The sequence below is a fragment of the Symphalangus syndactylus genome, chromosome 22 (genome assembly GCF_028878055.3).
Source record: "Symphalangus syndactylus isolate Jambi chromosome 22, NHGRI_mSymSyn1-v2.1_pri, whole genome shotgun sequence".
Taxonomy (NCBI): Eukaryota; Metazoa; Chordata; class Mammalia; order Primates; family Hylobatidae; genus Symphalangus; species Symphalangus syndactylus.
In genome coordinates, this window is record NC_072444.2 from 10,484,430 (window position 1) to 10,511,787 (window position 27,358).

Genomic DNA, 27,358 nt, shown 5'->3' on the forward strand with positions numbered 1-27,358 from the left:
ATACAAAAATTAGCCAGGAGTGGTGGTGCACACCTGTAGTCCCAGCTACTCAGGAGGCTGAGGCAGAATTCCTTGAACCCAGGAGGCGGAGGTTGCAGTAAGCCGAGATTGCGCCACTGCACTCCAGCCTGGGTGACAGAGCAATTCCATCTCAAAAAAACAAAAAAACAAAAAACTCTGATCATGTTGCTCTTATGGTCAAAACCATTCAATGACTCTCCATTGTCCATAGTCTTCCATGTAGCCTACAACATCCTTCATTATGAACAGCCCATCCACACTTACCTCACCAACCTCATTTCTCATTCCTCTTCCACTTGGACTTTGTGACTAATTGTTCTCTTGAACTGAGTATTCTCTATTCTCTCTTGCCACACTCATATGTTAGCCTAACATATTTACTGTTTTGTACTTTTTTTTTTGAGGCAGTCCCACTCTGTTGCCCAAGTTGGAGTGCAGTGGTGTGATCATGCCTCACTGCAGCCTCAACCTCCTGGGCTCAAGCGATCCTACTGCTTCAGCCTCCCAAATAGCTGGGACTATAGGCATGTGCCTCCACACCTGGCTGATTTTTTTTTTGGAGAAACAGGGCCTCCTTATGTTACCCAGGCTGGTCTTGAACTCCTTTCTGGACTCGCCATCCTCTCATCTCAGGCTTCCAAGGTGTTGGGATTTACAGGCATGAGCCACTGCACCCAGCCTACATTTTTAATTTAAAAAAGTACCTTGGGCTGGGCGCAGTGGCTTACGCCTGTAATCCCAGCACTTTGGGAGGCTGAGGAGGGTGGACCACCTGAGGTCAGGAGTTCAAGACCAGCCTGGCCAACATAGTGAAACCCCATCTCTACTAAAAATACAAAAATTAGCTGGGTGTGGTGGCATGCACCTGTAGTCCCAGCTACTTGGGAGGCTGGGGCAGGAGAATCGCTTGAACCTGGGAGGCGGAGGTTGCAGTGAGCCAAGATCGCGCCACTGCACTCCAGCCTAGGTGACAGGGCAAAACTCCGTCTCAACACACACACACAAACACACACACACACACACACACACACACACACACACACACAACCTAAAAAATTAAAAAAAAAAAAAAAGTATCTTGAAAGCCAATCTGTCATCTCTCTGGCCTATCATTCTGCACTCATCTGTGAAATCTCTCTTTTTTCATGTTTTCATTTTTGATGGTATAGAGGCAGAGGTCTTGCCATGTTGCCCAGGCTGGTCTCGAACTCCTGAGCTCAAGTGATCCGCCTGCCACAGCCTCACAAAGTACTGAGATTACAGGAGTGAGCCACCATGCCTCGCCTGTGAAATTCTCAAAATGATGATGAACACATTGGGGTTTGAGAGAGAATATTTGTTGAGCATTATGTTTGATATAAGACTAAAGGAGTATGACAGGAACAAAAGTTGCTACAAACACCATGGAAGGCAATTTTGGTAATATTTATCAAAATCACAGATGCGTATATCCTCTGACCTACAAATTCCACCCCAGGTATTCATCTGATAGGGATATAACTGCATGTGCCAAATGATGTCGTAAGGAACGACCTTGTACATGCAAAAAATTGTAAGTAATCTACATGTCTATTGGTATGGATAATTTAAGTAAATTATGGGTCCACATACACAACAGAACACTCTGAACCATGAAAGAATTAGAAATTAGAAATATCTTATGTATTAATATGGCAAAATTATGAAAGTATCTTTTTAAAGATACTTCATTGTTTTAGACCTTATTTTTTTAGTAAGTTGTTGATTTTCTTACTGAAACAGTAAATGTTAGGCTAACATTTGTGAGAAAAGGTAAGAATTTTATGCATAAAATTCCGCTGAAAGGATACTGAAACTCATTATATTAGTTGATTCCATGTAAGTGGATTAGGTAGCTGTGAAAAATAATGAGGAGATGACTTTTTAAACTTTTGAATTTGAACCATATGAATGTTGACCTATTAAAAAATAAGGTGAGTGGATCACTTGAGGACAGGAGTTTGAGACCAGCCTGGCCAACTTGGCGAAACTCCATCTCTAGCAAAATAAAAAAATTAGCTGGAGTTTGAGACCAGCCTGGCCAACTTGGCGAAACTCCGTCTCTAGCAAAATAAAAAAATTAGCTGGGTGTGATGGCATACGCCTGTAATCCCAGCTACTCAGAAGGCTGAGGCACGAGAATTGCTTTAGCCCAGGAGGCAGAGGTTGCACTGAGACAAGACTGGCCACTGCACTACAGCCTAGGCGACAGAGTGAGGCCCTGTTGCCAAAAAAAAAAAAAAAAAAAGAAAGTAATCCAAGTTAAATTGGAGGCTTTTTAAACAGTCAGCTCTGTAGGTACAAATTCTATCAACATACAGGAAGGGTAACAAATATCAAGACTAGCTAAAGTCTGAATTTTAAACGGACATAAAATGTAAACTATAAAGTCAAAAAGTAAAAATCAGACCAGATTATTAAGGTGGAAGCTAGAGAAATTGCATGGTTGAATGGGGGTAAGGTTATGAAAGCTATCTCTAAATGTGGAAAATCAAAAAAGCCAATCACACGAACAGGTTTTTATTGAGCATCTACTAAATGTTTGACACTATGTCATAATAGTTCTCTTTCAGCTTCCCTTTGCATTTTTCAAAAGCATACAGAGTAGAAAATTGGAAAACCCAGGAAAAAATGTTTTGCCCAGATCGTAAAGAAAACATAACCAGTAACCACCAAAAGGCAGGAGCTTTTACTGTTGATTTTCCCTCTTATCCAACCCTTACCTCCCACTAATCACCTTTTCTTAATGCCAAAGATAACCTATTATTGATTGACTAACATGAGGTTCATACGTGACAATGATGGAAATAAAACAGGGAAGGAAATGACTGAAGAAGTTTTAAATAGCTAGATGCCATCAAATCAGCATCTTGGGACTGGTGTCTTAGGAAACTTTAAGAGCTTTCCATAAATAACAACAATAATGGCAGCTAAGGTTTGTTGTATGCCATGGACTTATACAATATACTGGACACTGTGCTAGGTCCTTTACATAAATTAACTTACACCTAAGAGACATTATTTTACAGATGAAGAAATGGCCTTTAGAAGTTAAACGACTTCTCCAAGTTCATATTGCTTATAGGGGTATTTTAATTACTATTTGGGGTAATGCAAATAGTATTCCCTCCAACTCCAAACCAGGAAAGAGGAAAACAGATGGCTTTTTGAGAGTTAGACTGTAAAAATCAACACATTCGAGCTTTTTTTCCTCCTTGGCTATCATGATACCACGTTCTCCTCAGACCTCTATGGCTATTCTTTCTGTCTTCAGTGGGTAGAGGAAGAGGAAAAGTAGGTACTCTCTAAATGCTGAAACACCTTGGTTCTTGGTCCTGGACCCTTTTCTTGCTCCTCCTACTTTTCCCCCAGGAGATATTATTCAGGTATCCCATTCCATGGCTCTATAGAGCAGTGGTTCTTAACATTTTCAGTTTCAGGACCCCTTTACGCTATTAAAAATTACTGAGGATCCCAAAGAGCTTTTGTTTATATGGGTGATATCTGTCAATATTTATCACATTAGAAATTAAAATTTTTTTTTTTCTGAGATGGAGTTTTGTGCTTGTTGCCCAGGTCTGGAGTGCAATGGCGAAATCTTGGCTCACTGCAACCCCCACCTCTGGGGTTCAAGCGATTCTCTTGCCTCAGCCTCCCAAGTTGCTGGGATTACAGGCATGCACCACTGTGGCTGACTGATTTTTGTATTTTTTTGTAGAGATGGGCTTTCTCCATGTTGGTCAGGCTGGTCTCAAACTCCTGACCTCAGGTGATCCGCCCACCTCAGCCTCCCTAAGTGCTGGGATTACAGGCGTGAGCCACTGTGCCCGGCATTTTTTTTTTTTTTTTTTTAACAAGGTCTCACTCTGTCACCCAGGCTGGAGTGCAGTGGCACAATCACAGCTCACTGCAGCCTTAACCTCCTGGGCCCAAGTGATTCTCCCATTTTAGCCTCCCAAATAGTTGGGACAAGTATGCACCACCATGCTTGGCTAATTCATTTTTTAAAAAATGTTTAGTAGAGACAAGGTCTTGCTATGTTGCCCAGGCTGGCATATTATTAATTCGCTAAAAAACAACAATAAAAAACACATTTTAAATGAAATAACTATATTTTCCAAGGCAAAGAATTTAATGAGAAGAGTGGCATTGTTTTACATTTTTGCAAACTTCTTTAATGTCTAGTTTAATGGAGGACCAGTAGATTCTCATCTGCTTTTGTATTCAGCCCATTGCAATGTCATTTTTGGTTGAAGTATATGAAAAAAATCCAGCCTCACAAAGAAGCTGGAATTGGAAGGAATATTTGAATAGCCTTTTCAGGTAACTGTGTATATCTTTCTTTGATACTATGCCAAAACTCAACAAGTACTAATTTCTTTTAAGATTACAGTGTGGGCTAGGCACAGTAGCTCACACCTGTAATCCAAGCACTTTGGGTGGTTAAGGCAGGTGAATGGCTTGAGCTCAGGAGTTTGAGACCAGCCTGGACAACATGGTGAAACCCTGTCTCTACAAAAAAATACAAAAATTAGCTGGGCATGGTGACATGTATCTGTAATCCCAGCTATTCAGGGGGCTGAGGCAGGAGGATCACTTGAGCCCGGGAAGTTGAGGCTGCAGTGAGCCATGATGGCACCACTGCATTCCAGCCTGGGCAACAATGCAAGACACTGTTTCAAAAAAAAGAAATTAGATTCAAAATGTGATCTTGGCTGGGTGAGGTGGCTCACGCCTGAATTCCCAGCACTTTGGGAGGCCAAGGTGAGAGACCTGTTTGAGGTCAGGAATTGGAGATCAGCTTGGGCAACATAGCAAGACCCCAACTCTACCAAAAACAAAACAAAACAAAACAAAGACCCACAAAACACATGATGTTGAGGAAGAAAAGAGACTGGAACTAACATTGTGGAGTCTCTATGTCAGACACAATGAAAAAGCTGAATTTCTGGACCAAAGGTCTGGCCTATCCATGGACTGGACAGGACAAATTTGAACAAGTGTTTTGGTTTTTGGTTTTGTATTTTTTTAAACATTTTATTATTTTATTTTAGTTTTTAGAGACGAGGTCTTGCTATATTGCTCAGGCTGGACTTGAAATCCTGGGCTCAAGCAATCCTGTGTCAGCCTCCCAAATAGCTGGGACTATAGGCATGTGTCATTGAGCCTGGCCTTCTTTTATTTTTTTCTTTTTTGAGACAGAGTCTCGCTTTGTTGTCCAGGATGGAGTGCAGTGGCACTATCTTGGCTCACTGCAACTTCTGCCTCCTGAGTTCAAGCAATTCTCGTGCCTTAGCCTCCCGAATAGCTGGGATTACAGGCATGCACCACCATGCCTTGCTAATTTTGTATTTTTAGTAGAGTTGGGATTTCACCATGTTGGCCAGGCTGGTCTCAAACTCCTGACCTCAAGTAATCCACCCTCCTTGATCTCCCAAAGTGCTGTGAATACAGGCATGAGCTGGTCTTTTTTTTTTAAATACCTATTCTCAGTCTACATCCCTACAGCATTGCTTTGATGCTAAAATAAGAAAGTGTGTGTGTTTGTGTGTGTGTGCACGTATACATTATCTGTATATGTATATGAAAACACTATAAATTCTATATTCCTGTATATAGGTAGGAATCTGTATTCACTGCCCAAGCCAATAGTAAAAATAGTGGTATGAAATTGAACAAACTTTTTTAAAGCACAAGGCAAATAATATGTCCAAAAAAATAATTTAAGGCCAGGCACGGTGGCTCACGCCTGTAATCCCAGTGGGAGGCCGAGGCGGGCGGATCACGAGGTCAGGAGATCAAGACCATCCTGGCTAACATGGTGAAACCCCGTCTCTACTAAAAATACAAAAAATTAGCCGGGCGTGGTGGCGGGCGCCTGTAGTCCCAGCTACTCAGGAGGCTGAGGCAGGAGAATGGCGTGAACCCGGGAGGCGGAGCTTGCAGTGAGCTGAGATCGCACCACTGCACTCCAGACTGGGTGACAGAGCAAGACTCCATCTCAAAAAAAATAAAATAAAAAATAATAATTTATACGTGACTATGTCAATTGCTGATCTTGATTCAGATTTAGTTGTCTACCGGAGAAGTAACTGTCAGAGAAACACTTGTTTATGCCTTGATAAGGCCAAGAGGATTTCTGCAGGCAGAGAATGGACAGCAGGTCATCCGCATCTAGGGTGCAAACTGGATCTCTTACCTGCAGCTCTGCTTCCAGGCCCAGCCGCCGGATAAAGGGGTCAGTGACATGGTAGCGCCGCTCAAAGCTCAGGGCACCCCGCTCCTAGGGGACAGAAACAAATTCGTGCTTTCATTGATTCAATTAAATATGATTTATTATGTGCCTATTATATATCCAGCCCTTTCCTGGGCACCATAGGAGCTAAAGAAGACAACAAGGAACTGGCCTATAGGACTTTGTATTATTCTTGGGCAAGGATTAGAGAAGAATAGAAGACAGTAGTATATAATTAAGCACTAAGTTGTGCTGTTCAGTTTTTTTTTTTTAAGAAAGCAAAAAATTTTTAAAAAGGAAAGAAGAAAAATTGGAAACAACAATAGGGAATAGTTCCATATTTAGGATGGACAGGGTGGGCATCATCTTTAGGGCACATATTGCACACAAAGGGAAAAAAAAACCCTGTTGATTCCGTGCCTCTAGGAAATGGCCCCTGTCTTTGAGGACCACCCAGTCTAATGAAATCACACACAAAAAACTTCCACAAATGGACAAAGCTAAAAGGATTCAGGGGCTGGGCATGGTGGATCATGCCTGTAATCCCAGTACTTTGGGAGGCCAAGGAGGGCGGATCACCTGAGGTCAGGAGTTCAAGACCAGCCCGGCCAACATGGTATAACCCCATCTCTATTAAAAATACAAAATTAGCCGGGCGTGGTGGCTCACGCTTGTAATCCCAGCACTTTGGGAGGCCGAGGCGGGCGGATCACGAGGTCAGGAGATCGAGACCACGGTGAAACCCCGTCTCTACTAAAAATACAAAAAGAAATTAGCCGGGCGTAGTGGCGGGCTCCTGTAGTCCCAGCTACTTGGAGAGGCTGAGGCAGGAGAATGGCGTGAACCCGGGAGGCGGAGCTTGCAGTGAGCCGAGATTGCGCCACTGCACTCCAGCCTGGGAGACAGAGCGAGACACCGTCTCAAAAAAAAAAAAAATTAGCCAGGCATGGTGGCACGTGCCTGTAATCCCAGCTACTCGGGAGGCTGAGGTAAGAGAATCACTCAAACCCAGGAGGTGGAGGTTGCAGTGAGCCAAGATCATGCCACTGCACTCCAGCCTGGGCAACAAGAGCAAAACTCCGTCTCAAAGAATAAAAATAAAAATAAGATAAATAAAAGGATTCAGGGATGCAGGGAAAAATATACAAATATGCCAAGTACATGGCTCATGCAGAGGCACATACTCAATCCTTCTAAATGGTGACCACAGCTTATGCTGCATGCCACTTGATTTTTAAAAATTTGTAGTTAAAAATTTTTTTAGGTCAGGCATGGTGGCCATGCCTGTAATCCCAGCACTTTGGGAGGCCAAGGTGGGTGGACCACGAGGTCAGGAGATCAAGATCTTCTGAGTAACATGGTGAAACCCCGTCTCTACTAAAAATACAAAAAATTAGCTGGGCGTGGTGGCGGGAGCCTGTAGTCCCAGCTACTTGGGAGGCTGAGGCAAGAGAATCGCTTGAACCCAGGAGGTGGAGTTTGCAGTGAGCCGAGATCACACCACTGCACTCCAGCCTGGGCAACAGGGCAACACTCCATCTCAAAAAAAAAAAAAAAAAAAAAATTTTTTTTTTTAGTACTTTTTAGCACTTGTCAAAGAACTTTCTCAAGCTCATTCAGATTTCATTCTCAAGGTCAGCCTACAGGCAGACAGCCATTATCATCATTTAACAACATAAAACTGAGGCACAGGAGGTAAAATGACTAAAGACCTATAGTTAGTTAATTAGGGTAGTGGTGAGATGAAGCTCCTGACTCCAGCTAGGGATTCTTACCAGCGCTGGAGCACATCATGCCTTGGTTTAATGTATTCCATTAAACCTCTATGGCTCCTTTTCTGAGGGTTTCTCTAACAAAGCCTGGGGCCACTTCACTAACTGAACTTGACTGTCCAGTTATCCATTTATCTCACAGGTATCAGAGTGTCTTCTACATACAAACTGCAGAGGACAGGCTTTAGCACAGGAGAGCCTCAAAGAGAATACAAGCTGAACTGGGACTAATACTCTCCCAGGATCTCTTACATATACAACTTGGCAGCTGGAGCAACATGAAGAAGTTATATTTGCTCTTGTGCACCACCTCCCCAACACAAGGATGTGTATGTATCTGCACAACACATTGACAGCTCCCCTCCCTTGCCAGCCTGCATTAATCTCAGCAGCCCAGGCCCAAGTATGTGGAGAGAGTCTCCATGAAATCCATGTTCTTAGACAATACAAGATGGAGAGAAAGAGACGTTGATTCTAGTCCTGGGTCTGCCACTAACTAGCTATGTGACTTTAGGCAAGTCACAGACTGTAGATTTCAGTTTTTTCATCTGTAAAATCAATCTGTGGGAAAGAAAGGATCTCATGATCTGGTTCAGAAGTCTGGGCTGCTTACCTTGATCTGCCTACGGATGAGGTCTCTAGTTATGTTGACTTTTGCCATCTTTTCTTAATGGTTCAACAGAAGGAAGCTATAAAAGGATCTTCAGGACCCCTGAGCATTCCAGCCAAGCCCAGGTCCACAAAATACACATTTAATTACCTGGGGGAAAAAAATCATCAAACTTTGGAGGATGGATAATAAGGTGACTCCCAAGACCTAATTCCACCCCTAAAACAGCCCACCCAGTGAACTGGCCCTTGCCTGTCATTTGTGGCATGGTGGGCTGGCCCTGCTCCATAGTGTTGAAAAACCTCTGGAATGGGTGAAGTGGGTGGGGAGAACAGTAGCACAGTCCTAACAAGCATTGGAACAAACACGGAAGGAATATGTTATGCTTCATCAGAAAATGGCAGGTTGGGTGTAAGTATGAAGGATAATGGTAGCATATCCTTAAAGTTAGAACAAGGCAAAGCTAGAAAGACATCAAGTTTCACTTGCTCAGCAGGCATCTGTGGCAGCTCGTCTGAACCTTTAGTTATGCTTCAAATCTCTGATCCTCAGCTTGGCCCTCCCCGAAACCAAATCAGTATCACAGAGAGAACTCTCAAGCCTCCAATAGATTCACAGAATCAAACGGTGTAAAGGAAATGTAATGGTGACTGTGTCCAAGACCCAACCTAATAAAGAAATCCTTCTTTAACATCCTGGTAGGGCCGGGCGTGGTGGCTCATGCCTGTAATCCCAGCACTTTGGGAGGCCGAGGTGGGCAGATCACAAGGTCAGGAGATCAAGACCATCCTGGCTAACACCATGAAACCCTGTCCCTACTAAAAATACAAAAAAATTAGCTGGGCATGGTGGCAAGTGCCTGTAGTCCCAGCTACTCGGGAGGCTGAGGCAGGAGAATGGTGTGAACCTGGGAGGCAGAGCTTGCAGTGAGCCAACATTGTGCCACTGCACTCCAGCCTGGGCGACAGAGTGAGACTCCGTCTCAAAACAAAACAAAAAAACAAAAACAAAAAACAAAAAACAAACAAAAACATCCTGGTAGGTAGGCTTTTAGTCTCACTACTCTTTTTTTCCTTTTTTGAGACAGGGTCTCACTCTGTCACCCAGGCTGCAGTGCAGTGGCATGATCATGGCTCACTGTAGCCTCAACTTCCAAGGCTCAAGTGATCCTCCCATCTCAGCCTCCTGAGTAACTGAGATCACAGGTGCACACCACCTCTCCCAGTTAATTTTTTTTTTTTTGCCATCTTGCTGAAGCTGGTATTGAAATTCTGGGCTCAAGAGATCTGCCTACCTCAGCTTCCCAAAGTGCTGGGATTACAGGCATGAGCCACTGCGCCTGGCCTAGCCTTACCACTTGTTGAAGCAACCTATTCCTGTGTTATACAACTCTGATTGTTAAAAATAATAAGCAATTCTATTTCTGAGGATTTGCCATAAGAAAAAGAAAAGTCAGGTGTGGTGGTGCAGTGCTGTGCACCTGTAGTCCCAACTACTCAGGAGGCTGAGACAGGAGAATCACTTGAGCCCAGGAGTTCAAGTCTTCCTTGGGCAACATAGCAAGACTCTGCCTCTAAAAAAGGAAAACATGGCCGGGCGCGGTGGCTCACGCTTGTAATCCCAGCACTTTGGGAGGCCGAGGCGGGTGGATCACAAGGTCAGGAGATCGAGACCACGGTGAAACCCCGTCTCTATTACAAATACAAAAAATTAGCCGGGCGCGGTGGCGGGCGCCTGTAGTCCCAGCTACTCGGAGAGGCTGAGGCAGGAGAATGGCGTGAACCTGGGACGCGGAGCTTGCAGTGAGCCGAGATTGCGCCACTGCACTCCAGCCTGGGCGAAAGAGCAAGACTCCGTCTCAAAAAAAAAAAAAAAAAAAAAAGAGGAAAACAATTTTATCGTAAGAAAACTCAAAATATGGCTGGGCACAGTGGCTCATGCCTGTAATCCCAGCACTTTGGGAGGTTGAGGTGGGAGGACTACTTGAAGCCAGGTGTTAGAGACCAGCCTGGGCAGCAAAGTGAGACCTTATCTACACCAAAAAAAAAAAAAAAAAAAAAAAGTTGGGCATGGTGGCATGCGCCTGTAGTCCCAGCTACTCAGGAGGCTGAGGTGGGAAGAGCACTTGAGCCCGGGAGTTTTGAGGCTGCAGTGAGCTATGATGACACCACTGCACTCCTGCTTGGGTGACAGAACAAGACCCTGTCTCTAAACAAATTAAAAATAAGTAAAATAATAAAAAGAAAACAATAGCTCTCTTTGGTTAATGATATGACTTTTTCTACTTTTTAATATTTTCAAAATTATTCTATAAAAGCACACTAATTTGTAATCAGATTTTAAAATACTAGACTTTCAAGGAAAGTTCTGCCTCCTCTCATTTTCACCTTTTAGTCCTGGTTCCACCTCTGAAGCCACATAGAAGTTTAGTCTTTCTTCCCAATGATGGCCCTTTGTGCTCAGAAGATGGCTCTCAGGGTCCACCAGTTCTCTCTGCCAACCCTGCCAGTCATTAGGACCTTACAAGGCTACTTTTCAATCTCTCACCAGCTGGCCTCCTCTCCTGAAATCACAGGTTTTTCACCTGATCTGTGAGCAGACTCCTTCCTTTCCTCTGTCATTTAACCACAAAAGAAAACTCGACACCTAAACATTATGTTATTGCAGATTGTTTTCCTTTAGTGCTAGGCATGCAGTAGGACAATAAAAAAAAACTCGCTACCAAATTAGATGTTCTCATTCAACCCGAGTTCTTTGGGGCTAACGCCTCCATAATCAATTTTGGGATAACAAGCTCTTTCTTTCTTTCCCTCCATTCTTTCCTTCCCTCCCTAACTCCCTTCCTTCCTTCCTCTTTCTTTTTTTTTTTTGGCAGAGTCTGGCTCTGTTGCTTAGGCTGGAGTGCAGTGGCACAATCTTGGCTCACTGCAACCTCTGCCTCCCGGGTTCAAGTGATTCTCATGCCTCAGTCTCCCAAGTAGCTGGGACTACAGGCACCTGCCACCACGCCAGCTAGTTTTTGTATTTTTAGTAGAGGTAGGGTTTCACTATGTTGACCAGGCTGGTCTCGAACTCCCGACCTCAGGTGATCCGCCTGCCTCAGTCTCCCAAAGTGCTGGGATTACAGGTGTGAGCCACTGTGCCCAGCCATTTTTTTTTTTTTTTTTTTTTTTGTAATTGAGATGGGGCCTCGTTATGTTGCCCAGGCTGTCTCAAACTCCTGGGCTCAAGCAACCCTCTCACCTCAGCCTCCTAAAGTGCTGGGATTACAGGCGTGAGCCACCGTGGCTGGCAGGATCATAAGCTCTTTAAAAGATAAGAACCGCCAGGCGCGGTGGCTCATGCCTTAATCTCAGCACTCTGGGAGGCCGAGGCGGGCGGATCACGAGGTCAGGAGTTTGAGACCAGCCTGGCCAATATGGTGAAACCCTGTCTCTACTAAAAATACAAAAATTAGCCAGGTGTGGTGGCACACACCTGTAGTCCCAGCTACTCAGGAGGCTGAGAAAGGATAATCATTTGAACTCGGGAGGTGGAGGTTGCAGTGAGCCTAGTGTGCACCACTGCACTCCAGCCTGAGTGACAGAGCAAGACTCTGTCTCAAAAAGAAAAAACAAACAAACAAAAAAACAGGCAAGAACCTTCCCTTACAACATGAAGCCATTCAGCATTGCCATCTTAGTGTCATTACCAGGGAGATATGGCAGTCGCTGGCATTTTTAAGAGTAAGCATCAAGAACACCAGGAATACCAGTTGAGAAATATAGTTTCATGACGATTTTTGCAGGAGTCTTTGGCCATCAAATTAAAAATGTGAATTTGAACAAATTAGTGTAAGCTAAACGCTAGCCTGAAATGGCATCTATAGCTCTGCTTTGTGATATACTGGTCAAAGCCAAACAACAACGATTTCCCCACAATCACCAAGAATATGAGGTGAGAATGATTACATTGGAAATAACATCAAAGAAGTGAGTATATCTGGTATTAAGAAAGAACAGTTGTGTGGCCTTGCTTAAGTCTCTTAATCTTTCCAAGTAGACACTCATTCCTGTGACTCACAGGCATAGGACGCATTGGAACAAACACTGATGGGGTTATGTACGCTTCACCCAAAAAAGGCTCATTCCTTACCCCCAATACCCTTTTCCTTGGAAGACTGCTGTGGAGGTCAAATGAAACAATGTAAATCAAAAGGTTTTTCTTTTAAGAATATAAATGTTTTTATTTGCTAAGAAATATATGTTGTCAGGCTGGGCGCGGTGGCTCACGCCTGTAATCCCAGTGCTTTGGGAGGCCGAGGTGGGCGGATCACGAGGTCAGGAGATCGAGACCATCCTTGGCTAACATGGTGAAACCCCGTCTCTACTAAAACTACAAAAAATTAGCCGGGCATGGTGGCAGGCGCCTGTAGTCCCAGCTACTCGGGAGGCTGAGGCAGGAGAATGGCATGAATCCGGGAGGCGGAGCTTGCAGTGAGCGAGATTGCGCCACTGCACTCCAGCCTGGGTGACAGAGCGAGACTCCATCTCAAAAAAAAAAAAAAAAAAGAAATATATGTTGCCAAATATTAAGCACTTACTATGTGCCAGGCATTGTGCTAAGGGTTTTATAGTCATTCATTCAACAAATGAACATAAGGAGCTTTTACTATATGCCAGGTGCTGTTCCTGGCACAGAATGAAGGGATATATCAATGAGCAAAACAGGCAATGTCCTTGCTCATGGTACTTACATTCTAGCAGGAGGGAACAGACAATAAACAATGAAATAAATAAAAATAAGAAAATATCCAGTAGTGGAAAGTGTATGATGACAATAACACAAGTTGAAGTGACAATGACTGGTGAGCTACTTTTAGACTTCAGGTCCAAGAAACTGTAGTGGACATTTGTCGAATTTTCTAGCTTCTCAGCATTTGAACGCTTCTTATATTTTGGGAATTCCCCTTTTGAGTCTAGTGGGAAGCAGAGCCCCTTACCACTATAAAGTGAGAAAGGAGGTGACTGAGATTCTCTTTCTGAGGCTCCCTTGCAGCTATAATGTGAATATATGGCCCAGGCTATGCCAACCAGACACATCACCCCTAAACCTTGAACTGGGATCTAGTGTCTCAGAGTCAGAGGACCACAGAGAGTCCACCTGGAGTGTAGCAAGGGGTGGCCACAGTGGCCATTAAGTCCAGTGCAGCAGATGGTGTTAGCTTTGTAAGTAGTGGTGGCAACAGTGTGTTCACCAGGCTGAGTGTATGAATGATTTTAGTTGTGGGTTCTGCCTGCTGCCTAGTTTCTCTTGTTCTAGCATTCTTCAAGCACAACTCTATGACCTTTCCTGATGTTTTGTGAATTTCCTTAATATCTTTTCAGTAATCAGCCAGAGTTGGTTTCTGTTGTATACAACTACAAATCCTGCCTGATAGAGAGGGGTTCTCTGAGAAGATGACATTTAGGCTGAAACATGAATGACAAGAAGCAGCAAAGAACTGGGGGAAAACCACTTCCAGGGAGAGAGTGCTAAGACCCCAGAAGAAGAGTGGTTCAAAAAGTTTTGGCTGGGTGCGGTGGTTCATGCCTGTAATCCGAGCACTTTGGGAGGCTGAGATGGGCGGATTAACTGAGGTCAGGAGTTCGAGACCAGCCTGGCCAACATGGTGAAACCCCATCTCTACTAAAAATACAAAAATTAGCTGTGTGTGGTGGAGCATGCCTGTAATCCCAGCTACTCAGGAGGCTGAGGCAGGAGAATCGAGTGAACCTGGGAGGCAGAGGTTGAAGTGAGCTGAGATCGTGCCACTGCACTCTGGCCTGGGCGACAGAGTGAGACTCCATCTCAGCAAAAAAAAGTTTTATGGGCTGGTCCGAAGGTACCAAGTTATCTCAATTGATTATTCACAGTTACATATCGAACTCCTTGTTCTACTGTTTACCCTCTTTTCACTACTGCACTTGTCTTAAACAAAAAAAGCTTGTAGGGTAGATGCTCTTACTGTCATAATTTTACATATGAGGAAACATATTCATAGACATGCAACAATTTTCACAATGTTACACAGCTAAAACTGGAGCTGGAACAGGAACTCAAACCCAGGGCTATGTGATTCCAAAGTCCATTCTCTTGACAACTATGGTATGTAATTTCCTAGAGTAACGATCACTGTGAGAATCCACCAAAAGAGCCCACTAAATTGCCATGACTTATTCATTAATTTTCTTAAAATGTTAATTGGGTATTTACCTAGCACCAAGCACTGTGATAGACACGGTGGAATAATGAGATGAAACACATAGTAGCCATACTAAGAGAGCTCAGTATCAAAGACAAGGGGTTTTTAGCTAAGGCTGGTGTGTGGCTTGGAGATACTAAAAGGAACAAGAATGGGGGGAAAAGAGAAACCAGACAAGCAGGAAACCACAATTCAGGTAAATGGTAAAATGGAAGTTGGGATCAAATTGGTAGACAGGTTTAAAAAAAAAAAAAAATGTCAAATTTGGCTAGGTGTGGTGGCTTATGCCTGTAATCCCAGCACTTTGGGAGGCCGAGGTGGGCAGATCACCTGAGGTCAGAAGTTCAAGGCCAACATGGTGAAACCACATCTCTACTAAAAATACAAAAAAAATTAGCCAGGCGTGGTGGTGCACGCCTGTAATCCCAGCTACTGGGGAGGCTGAGGCAGAAGAATCGTTTTAACCCTGGAGGCGGAGGTTGCGGTGAACCGAGATAGCGCCACTGCATTCCATCCTGGACGACAGAGCAAAACTCTGTCTCAAAAAAAAAAAAAAAAGTCAAAATTTAATACAACTGATGCCTAGTTAGCATTCTTTTTTTTTTTTTTTTTTGAGACAGCCTCACTCTGTCACCCAGGCTGGAGTGCAGTGGCACGATAGTTCACTGTAACCACTGCCTCTCAGGTTCAAGCGGTTCTCGTACCTCAGCCTCCCAAGTAGCTGAGATTACAGGCGTGCATCACCATGTTTGGCTATTTTTTATGTATTTTTTGCAGAGACAGGGTTTCGCCATGTTGGTCACGCTGATCTTGAACTCCTGACCTCAACTGATCCACCCGCCTCCACTTCCCGAAGTGCTAGGATTACAGGTGTGAGCCACCACGCCTGGCCTGGTTAGCATTCTGGTGAATATTTCTGCTCCCATCCTGAGAAGAAATGATAACATACTGGTAGAGAGCTCATCTTGGAGCATACCTATCTTCTCTCCTCTCAAGAAAAGAGACTCAGTGCCTTTCCACAAGCTTTTACAGGCAGGCAAACATAACTAGAAACACTTTATTTTAAAAAATCGGTTTTTTTTGGTTTGTTTTTGTTTTTAAAACTGGAAACACTTCTAAGTAGAGATTATTTAAAAGGTTCACATCAGGAAGGAAATACCCTTAAATCTACCAAGGGGCATAACAAGTTTCATACTTCAGTCCAAAAGTCTCTCAAGCACAAATAATCAGATCAATAAATCAATAGTTATTTGAGGATGAGAAGATTTAATCATGATCAAATTTTAAAAGCATTATTTTAAGGAGGGCTTTGAGCTCAGATATAAAATGACATGAATGAGAGATTTGGAATTGACACAATAAAGTTACATAAAAGATTAAACACTTGAAAAGACTACATCAAGGGGATTTCTATCTGGTGCAGTATGCAAATTACACAATGTTCAGTTCTGCTAAGAGGCAAAAAGGCTGAAATTAGTGACTAAGAATTCATAAAATAAAATTTTCAATACCTATTATGCCAGGCACTGTGATAAACTTTGAAAATATAGCAGATGCCTGAATGTGGTGGCTCACGCCTATAATCCCAGCATTTTGGGAGGCAGAAGTGGGAAGATCGCTTGAGATCAGGACTTCGAAACCAGCCTGAACAACACAGCAAGACCTTGTCTCTTAAAAAAAAAAAAAAAAAGAAGAAGAAGAAGAAGAAGAAGAAGAAAATGCAGCAGAGGGGAGGCCGGGCGCAGTGGCTCACACCTGTAATCCCAGCACTTTGGGAGGCCAAGGTGGGCAGATCATGAGGTCAGGAGATCGAGACCATCTTGGCTAACACAGTGAAACCCCGTCTCTACTAAAAGTACAACAAATTAGCCAGGTGTGGTGGCACGCGCCTGTAGTCCTAGCTACTTGGGAGGCTGAGGCAGGACAATCACTTGAACCCGGGAGGCGGAGGTTGCAGTCAGCCGAGATTGCACCACTGCACTCCAGCCTGGGTGACAGAGTGAGACTCCATCTAAAAAAAAAAAAAAAAAAGAAAAAAAAAAGAAAAGAAATGCAGCAGAGACTAAACCAAACACCAAACACAGATACTTCTCTTCAAAGACACACAATAGGCTGGACATGGTGGCTCACGCCTGTAATCCTAGCATTTTTGGAGGCCGAGACGGGCAGATCACCTGAGGTTAGGAGTTCGAGACCAGCTTGGCCAACATGGTGAAACCCCGTCTCTACCAAAAATACAAAAATTTGTTGGGTGTACTGTCGGGCACCTGTAGTCCCAACTACTCAGGAGACTGAGGCAGGACTAGTACTTGAACCTGGGAGATGGAGGTTGCAGTGAACAGAGATCGCACCACTGCACTCCAGACTGGGTGACAGAGTGAGAATCAGTCTGAAAAAAAAAAAAAAAACCAACAACAAAAAGCAAAGACAGGCAATACAGTTGTCCTTCATTGACTACGAGGCCATTGTAATCAGAGCACCATAAAGAGACTAAAAAAGGGAAATGTAACCAATGACCAAAAGACATAGGTAGGACACTAAATTCAGAAAGAACTTAGGCCAGGCGCCATGGCTCACACCTATAATCCCAGCACTTTGGGAGGCCGGGGCGGGCAGATCACGAGGTCAAGAGATTGAGACCATCCTGGCTAACATGGTGAAATCCTGTCTCTACTAAAAATACAAAAAATTAGCCAGGCGTGGTGGCGGGCGCCTGTAGTACCAGCTACTTGGGAGGCTGAGGCAGAAGAATGGCGTGAACCTGGGAGGCGGAGCTTGCAGTGAGCCGAGATTGAGCCACTGCACTCCAGCCTGGGTGACAGAGCAAGACTCCATCTCAAACAAACAAACAAAAAAATCAGAAAGAACATGAATTAATAAGTTAAACCTTTATACTCATTTGTTCCTACATCTTAGAAGCACAAAAATGACAGTGAGGGAAATGAACTAAACACATCATAGTAGAATAAGAAAGACAACTTGGAAAACTGTAATGGAAAAAAGGGACCACAGGGACCATAACACCACAAGTAACCTTTTTTTTTTTCTTTTTTTTGAGATGGAGTCTCGGTCTGCCACCCAGGCTGGAGTGCAGTGGTGCAATCTCAGCACAATGCAGCCTCCACCTCCTGGGTTCAAGCAATTCTCATGCCTCTGCCTCCTGAGTAGCTGGGATTACAGGCATGTGCCACCGAGCCTAGCTAATTTTTGTATTTTTTTGTAGAGAAAGGGTTTCACCATGTTGCCCAGGCTGGTCTCGAATGCCTGGCCTCAAGTAATCTGCCTGCTTCGGCCTCCCAAAGTGCTGAGATGTGCCTGGGCACAAGTAACCTTTAATGTGTATTCTTCATTCTAAAGAGAGCACAGTTAACAATACACCCTGATTTGCATACTTGAAGCTCTAATAACATTAATGGCTAATTTATCTGTAGAATATAAAAGCTCAACAAAAAATTTCTCTAGCTAGAGGACAAAGGTTTTTTAATTTTATTTTTGTTTTTTGAGACAGGATCTCACTCAGTTGCCTAGGCTGGAGTGCAGTGGTGCAATCATTGCATCACTGCACTGTAGCCTAGACCTCCCCAGCTCAAGCAATCCTGCCACCTCACCCTCCTGAGTAGCTGGGACCACATGTGTGTGCCACTATGCCCAGCTAATTTTTAAATTTTTTTGTAGAGACAAGACCTCACCATGCTGCCCAGGCTGGTCTCCAACTCCTGGGCTCAAGCAATCCTCTCGTCTCAGCCTCCCAAAGTGCTAGGATTACAGACATAAGCCACCACACCTGGCAGGTTTATTTTTTTATTTTTGAGACAGAGTCTTGCTCTATCACCCAGGCTGGAGTGCAGTGGCATGATCTCAGCTCACTGTAGCCTCTGCCTCCTGGGTTCAAGCAATTCTCCTGCCTCAGCCTCCCGAGTAGCTGGGATTACAGATGCCCCCCACCATGCCCGGCTAATTTTTGTATTTTTAGTAGAGACGACGTTTCACCATGTTGGCCAGGCTGACATGCCTGGCAGATTTTGATTTTTTTAATAGAGGCAGGGTCTTACTCTATCACCACTATATAGTGGTGCGATCATAGCATACTATAACCTTGAACTCCTGGGCTCACAAGTCCTTCTTCCCACTTCAGACTCCCAAGCAGCTAGGACTACAGGCATGTACCACCATTCCCAGCTAATTATTGTTTTTTTCTAAATTCGGGGTCTTGCTATGTTGCCCAGGTTGGTCTCGACTGCCTGGCCAGCTTCAAGCAATCCTCCTGCCTCAGCTCCCCAAACTGCTGGAATGACAGGCATGAGGCACTGTGCCCGGGCCCAAAGGTCTATTCTAAGTTAGGATATTGTGGACCAGCTCTAGTAGATACTCAATGAATTAAGGAGAAAAAAAGCAGCTGATTTCTGGGAGCTGGGATTATGAAAAATATAAAAATACTTAAGGCACAGAAGAAGACACAAGACATAATGTTACAAAGAAAATATGAGTTGCTATGCAGATGTTATACCTCCCAAAAGCTATTCTATTCCTGGAGCTCTAAAATGCGCAGCATATCACCACGTAACCCCATCATTTCTATAAACTTTTAACTTAGGCTACTGGAAAACTTTCTTCTATAAGCCTATCTCTATGATTTTAAACGACACTAACAAGAAAATAGAAGTCTGGCTAGGTGCGGTCGCTCACACCTGTAATCCCAGCACTTTGGGAGGCCAAGGTGGGCAGATCACCTGTGGTCAGGAGTTCGAGACCAGCCTGGCCAATATGATGAAACCCTGTCTCCACTAAAAAAAAAAAAAAAAAAAAAAAAAATATTAGCCAGGAGTGGTGGCACACACCAGTAATCCCAGCTACTCGGGAGGCCGAGGCAGGAGAATCACTTGAACCTGGGAGGCAGAGGTTGCAGTGAGCTAAGATCACACCACTGCACTCCAGCCTGGGTGACAGAGTGAGACTCTGTCTCAAAAACAAAAGAAAACAAAACAAAACAAAACACAAGTCAATTAACAGCTTGATTTGGAGGAATTAGTCTAATCATAATGCCAAGGTGATCAGTAATATAATAGCCTGAGGTTAACATGACTTAGAACAAAGTACATTTGTGAAGATCACTCATCTAGAACTAAGAATTGAATGGTAATATCCAAATATGAAGATCTACTCCTTTCATGTGTGCTACAGTCCTTGTTTGGCTCTGGATAATGCAGCAGAAAGAGAAAAACATATAATACTTAGGCACCTGGGCCTGAATTCCAGCTTCCCCCTCAGTGTACCAATTAGTACCTACGTAGGGAAGTTACTTAAATTTTCTGAGTTTCAGTTTCCTCATTTGTAAAATGGGGATGCTAACACCTACTTTAATGGGTTGTTGTGAATACATGATAAAATATATATGAAAATACATAACAGGGCCGGGTGTGGTGGCTCATGCCTGTAATCCCAGGACTTTGGGATGCTGAGGTGGGTGGATCACCTGAGGTCAGGAATTTGAGACCAGCCTGGTCAACAAGGCAAAACCCCGTTTCTACTAAAAATACAAAGTTACATGGGAGGCTGAGGCAGGAGAATCGCTTGAACCTGGGAGGCGGAGGTTGCAGTGAGCCGAGATTGCACCACTGTACTCCAGCCTAGGGGATACAGCGAGACTCTTGTCTCCAAAAAAAAAAAGGACATAACAGTATCGTATCTGGATTGTAGTAGGTGCTCAACAAATGTTAGCTAAATTGAATTCTACTAAAACCTGGTAACCCCTGTTAATATTTGTTCAGTGGCATGGATTATAACATTTCCCCCGCCCCAAATTTCCTTATCAGAGATGAAGCTGACAAGAGGTATTTCATTGTAGGATGGCAGGGGCAAAGTATAGGATGTCTTTATCACCTGTTAGGTTTGAAACGCAAAATCAGAAGGAAAATCGTGACTTTGTTAAAAGTGAAGAAACGCCACACAAAAATCTGTGCAAGAATGTATTTATAGCAAGGCCAGGTGCACTGGCTCACACCTGTAATCCCAGTGCTCTGGGAGGCTGAGGGAGGATAACTTGAGGCCAAGAATTTAAGACTAGGCTGGGCAACATAGCAAAACCCCATCTCTACAAAAAATTAAATTAGCCAGGTGTGGTGGCCATGCATCTACAGCCCTAGCTACTCAGGAGGCTGAGGCAGGAGGATTGCTTGAACCCAGGAGTTTGAAGTTACAGTGAGCTATGATCATGCCACTCCAGCCTTAGTGAGAGTGAGATTCAGTCTCAAAAAGAAAAAAAAATGTTTAGAGCAGCATTATTCATAATAGCCAAAAGGTGGAAACATCCATCAACTGATAAATAGATAAACAAAATGTGGTATATCCATACAATGGAATGTTATTTGGCCATAAGAAGGAATGAAGTGCTGATACATGCTACAACATAGATGAACTCTGAAAATATTATGCAAAGTGAAAGAAGCCTACATATTGCATAATTCCATTTATATAAAATAGAACAAAATAGAATAGAAATAGGAAGTAGATTAATGGTTGCTTAGGGCTGAAGGGAATGGGGGGATGGAGAAGTGACAACTAAAGGATATGGCTTTTTTTTTTTTTTTTTTTTTTTGAGACAGTCTCACTCTGTTGCCCAGGCTGGAGTGCAGTGGTGCCATCTCGGCTCACTACAGCCTCTGCCTCTCAAGTTCAAGTGATTCTCGTGCCTCAGCCTCCGGAGTAGCTGGGATTACAGGCATGCACCATCATGCTTGGCTAATTTTTCGTATTTTTAGTAGAGATGGGGTTTTGCCATGTTGGCCAAGCTTGTCTTGAGGTACTGGCCTCAAGTGATCTGCCTGCCTCAGCCTCCCAAAGTGCTGGAATTACAGGTGTGAGCCACTGAGCCCTGCCAGGATATGGTTTCTTTTTAAAAAATTTAAGGCTGGGTGCAGTGGCTCACGTCTATAATCCCAGCACTTTGGGAGACCAATGTGGGAAGATTGCTTGAGCCCAGGAGTTTGGGACCAGCTGGGAAACATGGCGAAACCCTGTCTCTACAAAAAGTTAAAAAATTAGCTGGGCGTGGTGGCACACCTACAGTCCCAGCTACTTGGGAGGCTGAGGTGGGAGGACTGCTTGAGCCCAGGAGGTTTTGGCTATAGTGAGCCAAGATCACACCACTGCACTCCAGCCTGGGTGACAGGGCAAGACTCTGAATAAAAAAAAAAAAAAAATTTTTTTTTAAGTGAAATTCACATAAGATGAAACTAATCATTTTAAAGTGTATCATTAACAGACAACCTATAGAACAGGAGAAAATATTTGCAAACTATGCATCTGACAAAGGTCTAATATCCAGCATCTATAAGGAACTTAAACAAATGTACAAGAAAAAAACAAACAATCCCATCAAGTGGGCAAAGGACATGAACAGACACTTTTCAAAAGAAGACATACATGCGGCCAACAAGCATATGAAAAAAAGCTCAGTATCTTTGATCATTAGAGAAATGCAAGTCAAAACCACAATGAGATACTATCTCACACTAGTCAGGATGGCTATTATTAAAGTCAAAAAATAACAGATGCTGGTGAGGTTGCAGAGAAAAGGCAACACTTTTACACTGTTAGTGGGAGTGTAAATTAGTTCAATCATTGTGGAAAGCAGTGTGAAGATTCCTCAAAGAGCTAAAAACAGAACTACCATTTGCCCTAGCAATCCTATTACTGGGTATATACCCAAAGGAATATAAATAGTTTCACCATAAAGACATGCACACTGTGCAGTATGTTCATTGTGGCACTATTCACAATAGCCAAGACATGGAATCAACCGAAATGCTCATCAATGGCAGATGGGATAAAGAAGATGTGGTACAGGCTGGGCACAGTGGCTCACGCCTGTAATCTCAGCACTTTGGGAGGCCGAGGCCGGCAGATCACCTGAGGTCAGGAGTTCAAGACCAGCCTGGCCAACGTGGAGAAACCCCGTCTCTACTAAAACTACAAAATTAGGCGGGCATGGTGTCAGGAGCCTATAATCCCAGCTACTTGGGAGGCTGAGGCAGGAGAATCACTTGAACCTGGGAGGCAGAGGTTGTATTGAGCTGAGACTACGCCATTGCGCTCCAGGCTGGGCAACAAGAGCGAAACTCCATCTCACAAGTTAAAAAAAAAAAAAGAAAGAAAGAAAATGTGGTATATGTACACCATGGAATGACCATGCAGCCATAAGAAAGAATGAGATCATATCCTTTGCAGGAACATGAATGGAGCCGGAGGCCATTATCCTCAGCAAACTAAAGCAGAAACAGAAAACCAAATATGGCTTGTTCTAACTTGTAAGTGGAAGCTAAATGATGAGAGTTCATGGACACAAAGAAGGGAACAACAGACACTGGAACCTACTTGGGGTGGAGGGTGGGAAGAGGGAGAGGATCAGAAAAAAATAACTATTGGGTACTAGGCTTGGTACCTGGGTAACAAAATAATCTGCACAACAAACCACCATAACATGAGTTTACCTGTATAAAAAACCTGCACAAGGCCGGGCACGGTGGCTCACACCTCTAATCCCAGCATTTTGGGAGGCCGAGGCAGGTGGATCACTTGAGGTCAGAAGTTCAAGACAGCCTAGCCAACATGGTAAAACCTTGTCTCTACTAAAAATACAAAAATTAGCCGGGCGTGGTGGCAGGCACCTGTAATCCCAGCTACTCGAGAGGCTGAGGCAGGAGAATCGCTTAAACCCAGGAGGCAGAAGTTGCAGTGAGCTGAGATCATGCCACTGTGCTCCAGCCTGGGCAACAGAGGGAGACTCTGTCTCAAAAAAATTTTAATTAATTAAATAAATAATAATGCAGAAATAGGCTGGGTGCAGTGGCTCACGTCTGTAATCCCAGCACTTTGGGAGTCCGAGGCAGGAGGATTACTTAGGCCCAGGAGTTTGAGGCTGCAGTGAGCTATGTTTGTGGCACTGGACTCTAGGCTGGGTGACAGAGTGAGACCCTGTTTCAAGAAAAAGGAAAAAAAAAAAAAGGCTGGGCACAATGGCTCATGCTTGTAATCCAGCACTTTGGGAGGCCGAGGTGGGCAGATCACCTGAGGTCAGGAGTTTGAGACCAGCCTAGCCAACATGGTGAAACCCCATCTCTACTAAAAATAGAAAAATTAGCCAGGTGTGGTGGCAGGCACCTGTAATCCCAGCTACTCGGGAGGCTGAGGCAGAAGAATCGCTTCAACCTGGGAGGCGGAGGTTGCAGTAAGCCGAGATCATGCCATTGCACTCCAGCCTGGGTGACAAAGCAAGACTCAGTCTAAAAAAAAAAGAAGGAAAACACATGTCCATACAAAAAGCTGTACATGAATACTCAGAGCAGCATTATTCATAATAGCCCAAATTAGAAACAACCCAAATGGCCATCAATTGATGAATAAATACTATGTGTTATTATCCACTGTAATGGAATATTATGCAGCCATAAAAAGGAATGAGGTACTAATTCATACAACAACATTGAAGAAACTTCAAAACATTCTGCTAAGTGAAGGAAGCCAGTCACAAAAGACCACATATTGTATGGTTCTATTTATGTGAAATGTCAAGAATAGGAAAACCTACAGAGACAGAAAGAGATGGGAGTGTCGGGGAGGAACGTAATAGCTCAAGGGTATGTTTCTTTTTCAGGTGATGAAAATGTTTTGGAATTAGATAGTGGTGACAAGTTGCACAACTTTGTGACTATATTAAAACCAATGAATTGTATAATTTAAGAGAGTGTCTATTTTATGGTACGTGAATTATATGTCAATAAAGAAGAAATACCTTAAAACCCTTTCTTGGCCAGGTACGGTGGCTCATGCCTGTAATCCCAGCACTTTGGGAGGCCAAGGCGGGTGGACCACGAGGTCAGGAGTTCGAGACCAGCCTGGCCAACATGGTGAAAGCTCCTCTCTACTAAAAATATAGAAATTAGCTGTGCATGGTAGCAGGCACCTGTAATCCCAGCTACTTGGGAAGCTGAGGCAGGAGAATCGTCTGAACCCAGGAGGCGGAGGTTGCAGTGAGCCGAGATCGCGCCATTGCATTCCACCCTGGGTGACAGGGCAAGACTCCGTCTCAAAAAAAACAAAACAAAACAAAACAAAAAAACCGTTTCTTTTCTCTACCTCAAAATCACAGGTTATGAAAAGAAAATTTCATTCTTAGCTTTTCCTTCATCTATCTCCTACTTTGAGCTGTGGTTATTTACGTGGCTTCTCTTTCTTAGAAGATTAAAAGCATGCTGAGGGCCTGCTCTTAATCCGATTCATCCATTGATCCCCCTGGTCTTCCAGGAGTGATGTAAGCTTAGCAGGCACCAATAAATATTTGCTGAATGAATAATGGCATGACTGCCTTACATACATACAATGTTTTATACCTATCAAAGCACTTTTGTTCAAGCTTTTAATTTGAACTTTGCAACAATCCTTTGAGGAAGCTAGAAAGCTAATATAACATTGCTATGAATAATGCTGCTATGAATATTCATGTACGATAATAATCCCCATTTAACAAGGGAGAAGTGAAGCAGAACACTACATGGTACTGAGGAAGCAGCACTGGACTGGGAGGTCTAGGGTCTTGTGCTCCAGGGCAGCCTCTGCCTTTAACTGGCTGTATGACCGAGTGAGGCATTTTGCTCTCTCAGTCTATTCTGCCGTTTATAAAATGAGAGGTGGACTCTGAGATAAGCTACAAAACCCCTTCCGATGACACTATGCTGAGATTTTAAGTAGACACTACTGGTTAGCAGCAGACCAGAGATGGAACCTAAAACATCTGTATTCTCTTTCCTCTGGACATGCTACCTCCCATAGCAGAGACGTGCCCCCAACCAGGGTGACAGCTGACCCCCTTTCAACATTCTGAATTATGCAAAGATGTATGCAAGTTTCCTTTCACTCTATTTATAGTGGTTCTATTGGAACAATCCTACAAAAAAGACGAAAGATGCAACGAAGCGAGGACTCAGCTTCACTTTCAATGCATAAAGGTCACTGGAAATAGCATAAGGCCGGGTGTGGTAGCTAATGCCTGTAATCTCAGTGCTTTGGGAGGCTGAGGCAGGAGGATCACTTGAAGGCCAGGAGGTCGAGAGCAGTCTGGGCAACAGAGTAAGACCCTGTCTCTACAAAAAATTTTTTAAAAAATTAGCCAGGCATGGTGGCACACTCCTGTAGTTGTAGCTACTAGGAAGGCTGAGGCAGGAGGGAGGAGGGAGGATTGCTTGAGCCCAGGAGTTTGAGGTTATATTGAGCTATGATTGTGCCTGTGCACTCCAGCCTGTGTGACAAAGTGAGGCTCTATCTCAAAAACAAAACAAAACAAAACAAAAGAAAGAGCATAATAAAATGAAGAGTGTAGCTGTGGACCTAACAGATCTTAGGTTCAAATCCCAGCTCTGACACCTATTTTCTGTCTGACTTGACATTTTTTTTTAATTTTTTTTCTTTTCTACACCTCTTATGTCTCTTCATCTTTTTAATTAAAAAATTTTATTTGTTTTGAGACAGGGTCTGGCTCTGTCACCCAGGCTGGATTGTGGTAGCATGATCTCAGCTCACTGTAACCTCTGCCTCCCCGGCCCAAGAGATCCTCCCATCTCGTGAGCCTCCTGAGTAGCTGGGATCACGGGCATGCGCCACCACACCTGGCTAATTTTTGCATTTTTTTTTTGTAGAGATGGGGTTTCACCATGCTGCCCAGGTTGGTCTCGAACTCCTAGGCTCAAGCGATCTGCCCACCTCAGCCTCCCAAAGTGTTGGGATTATAGGCATGAGTCACCGTGCCAGACCCTGACTTGACATTTCTAAACCTTAGTTTCCTAATCTGATAATACCTACCTCTGCAGGGTGAGGAGGAACAGAAGCGCTTGCATGTAAACTGCCTGACGCTGATCCTATTAAATAATATTTATTGAACATTCTAACATTTTACAAGTGTCATCTCATAGACTCCTCATAATAATCCTGTGAGACAGGGGCTATTGTTATCCTCATCTTATAGATGCAGGATCTGAGGCACAGAAAAGTGAAGTTGCCAAAGTTACACAGTTCTTAGACAGAGAGTCAACCTATACAGTCTGACTCCAGGGGCCAGGCCGTTGGCCACTAAAAAATAACTACTGGGCCGAGTGTGGTGGCTCACACCTGTAATCCAGCAATTTGGGAGGCCAAGGCGAGCAGATCACTTGAGGTCAGGAGTTCCAGACCAGCCTGGCCAATGTGGTGAAACCCTGTCTCTATTAAAAATACAAAAATTAGCCGGACATGGTGGCAGGTGCCTGTAATCCCAGCTGCTCGGGAGGCTGAGGCAGGAGAATCACTTGAACTCGGGAGGCAGAACTTGCAGTGAGCCAAGATCCAGATCATGCCACTGCACTTCAGCCTGGGTGACAGAGTGAGACATTGTCTCAAAAAAAAAAAAAAAAAATTACTGGCCAGGGAGCAGTGGCTCACACCTGTAATAT

At 43.8% G+C, this 27,358-nt stretch overlaps 1 protein-coding gene across 4 annotated transcripts in view; it reads right to left on the minus strand.

Annotated features, from left to right (window-relative positions):
* Positions 1-27,358, minus strand: part of WDTC1 (WD and tetratricopeptide repeats 1) — a 78,903-nt gene that overhangs the window by 43,070 nt on the left and 8,475 nt on the right. For all 4 annotated transcript variants that reach the window (XM_063631435.1, XM_063631436.1, XM_055261444.2 and 1 more), the window contains exons 2-3: positions 8,660-8,806; positions 6,239-6,322 (exon numbers count right to left, since the gene is read on the minus strand). In XM_063631435.1, coding sequence (XP_063487505.1) covers positions 6,239-6,322; positions 8,660-8,707 — 132 coding nt within the window. In that variant the 5' untranslated portion in view covers positions 8,708-8,806. The remainder of the gene's footprint in view (positions 1-6,238; positions 6,323-8,659; positions 8,807-27,358) is intronic.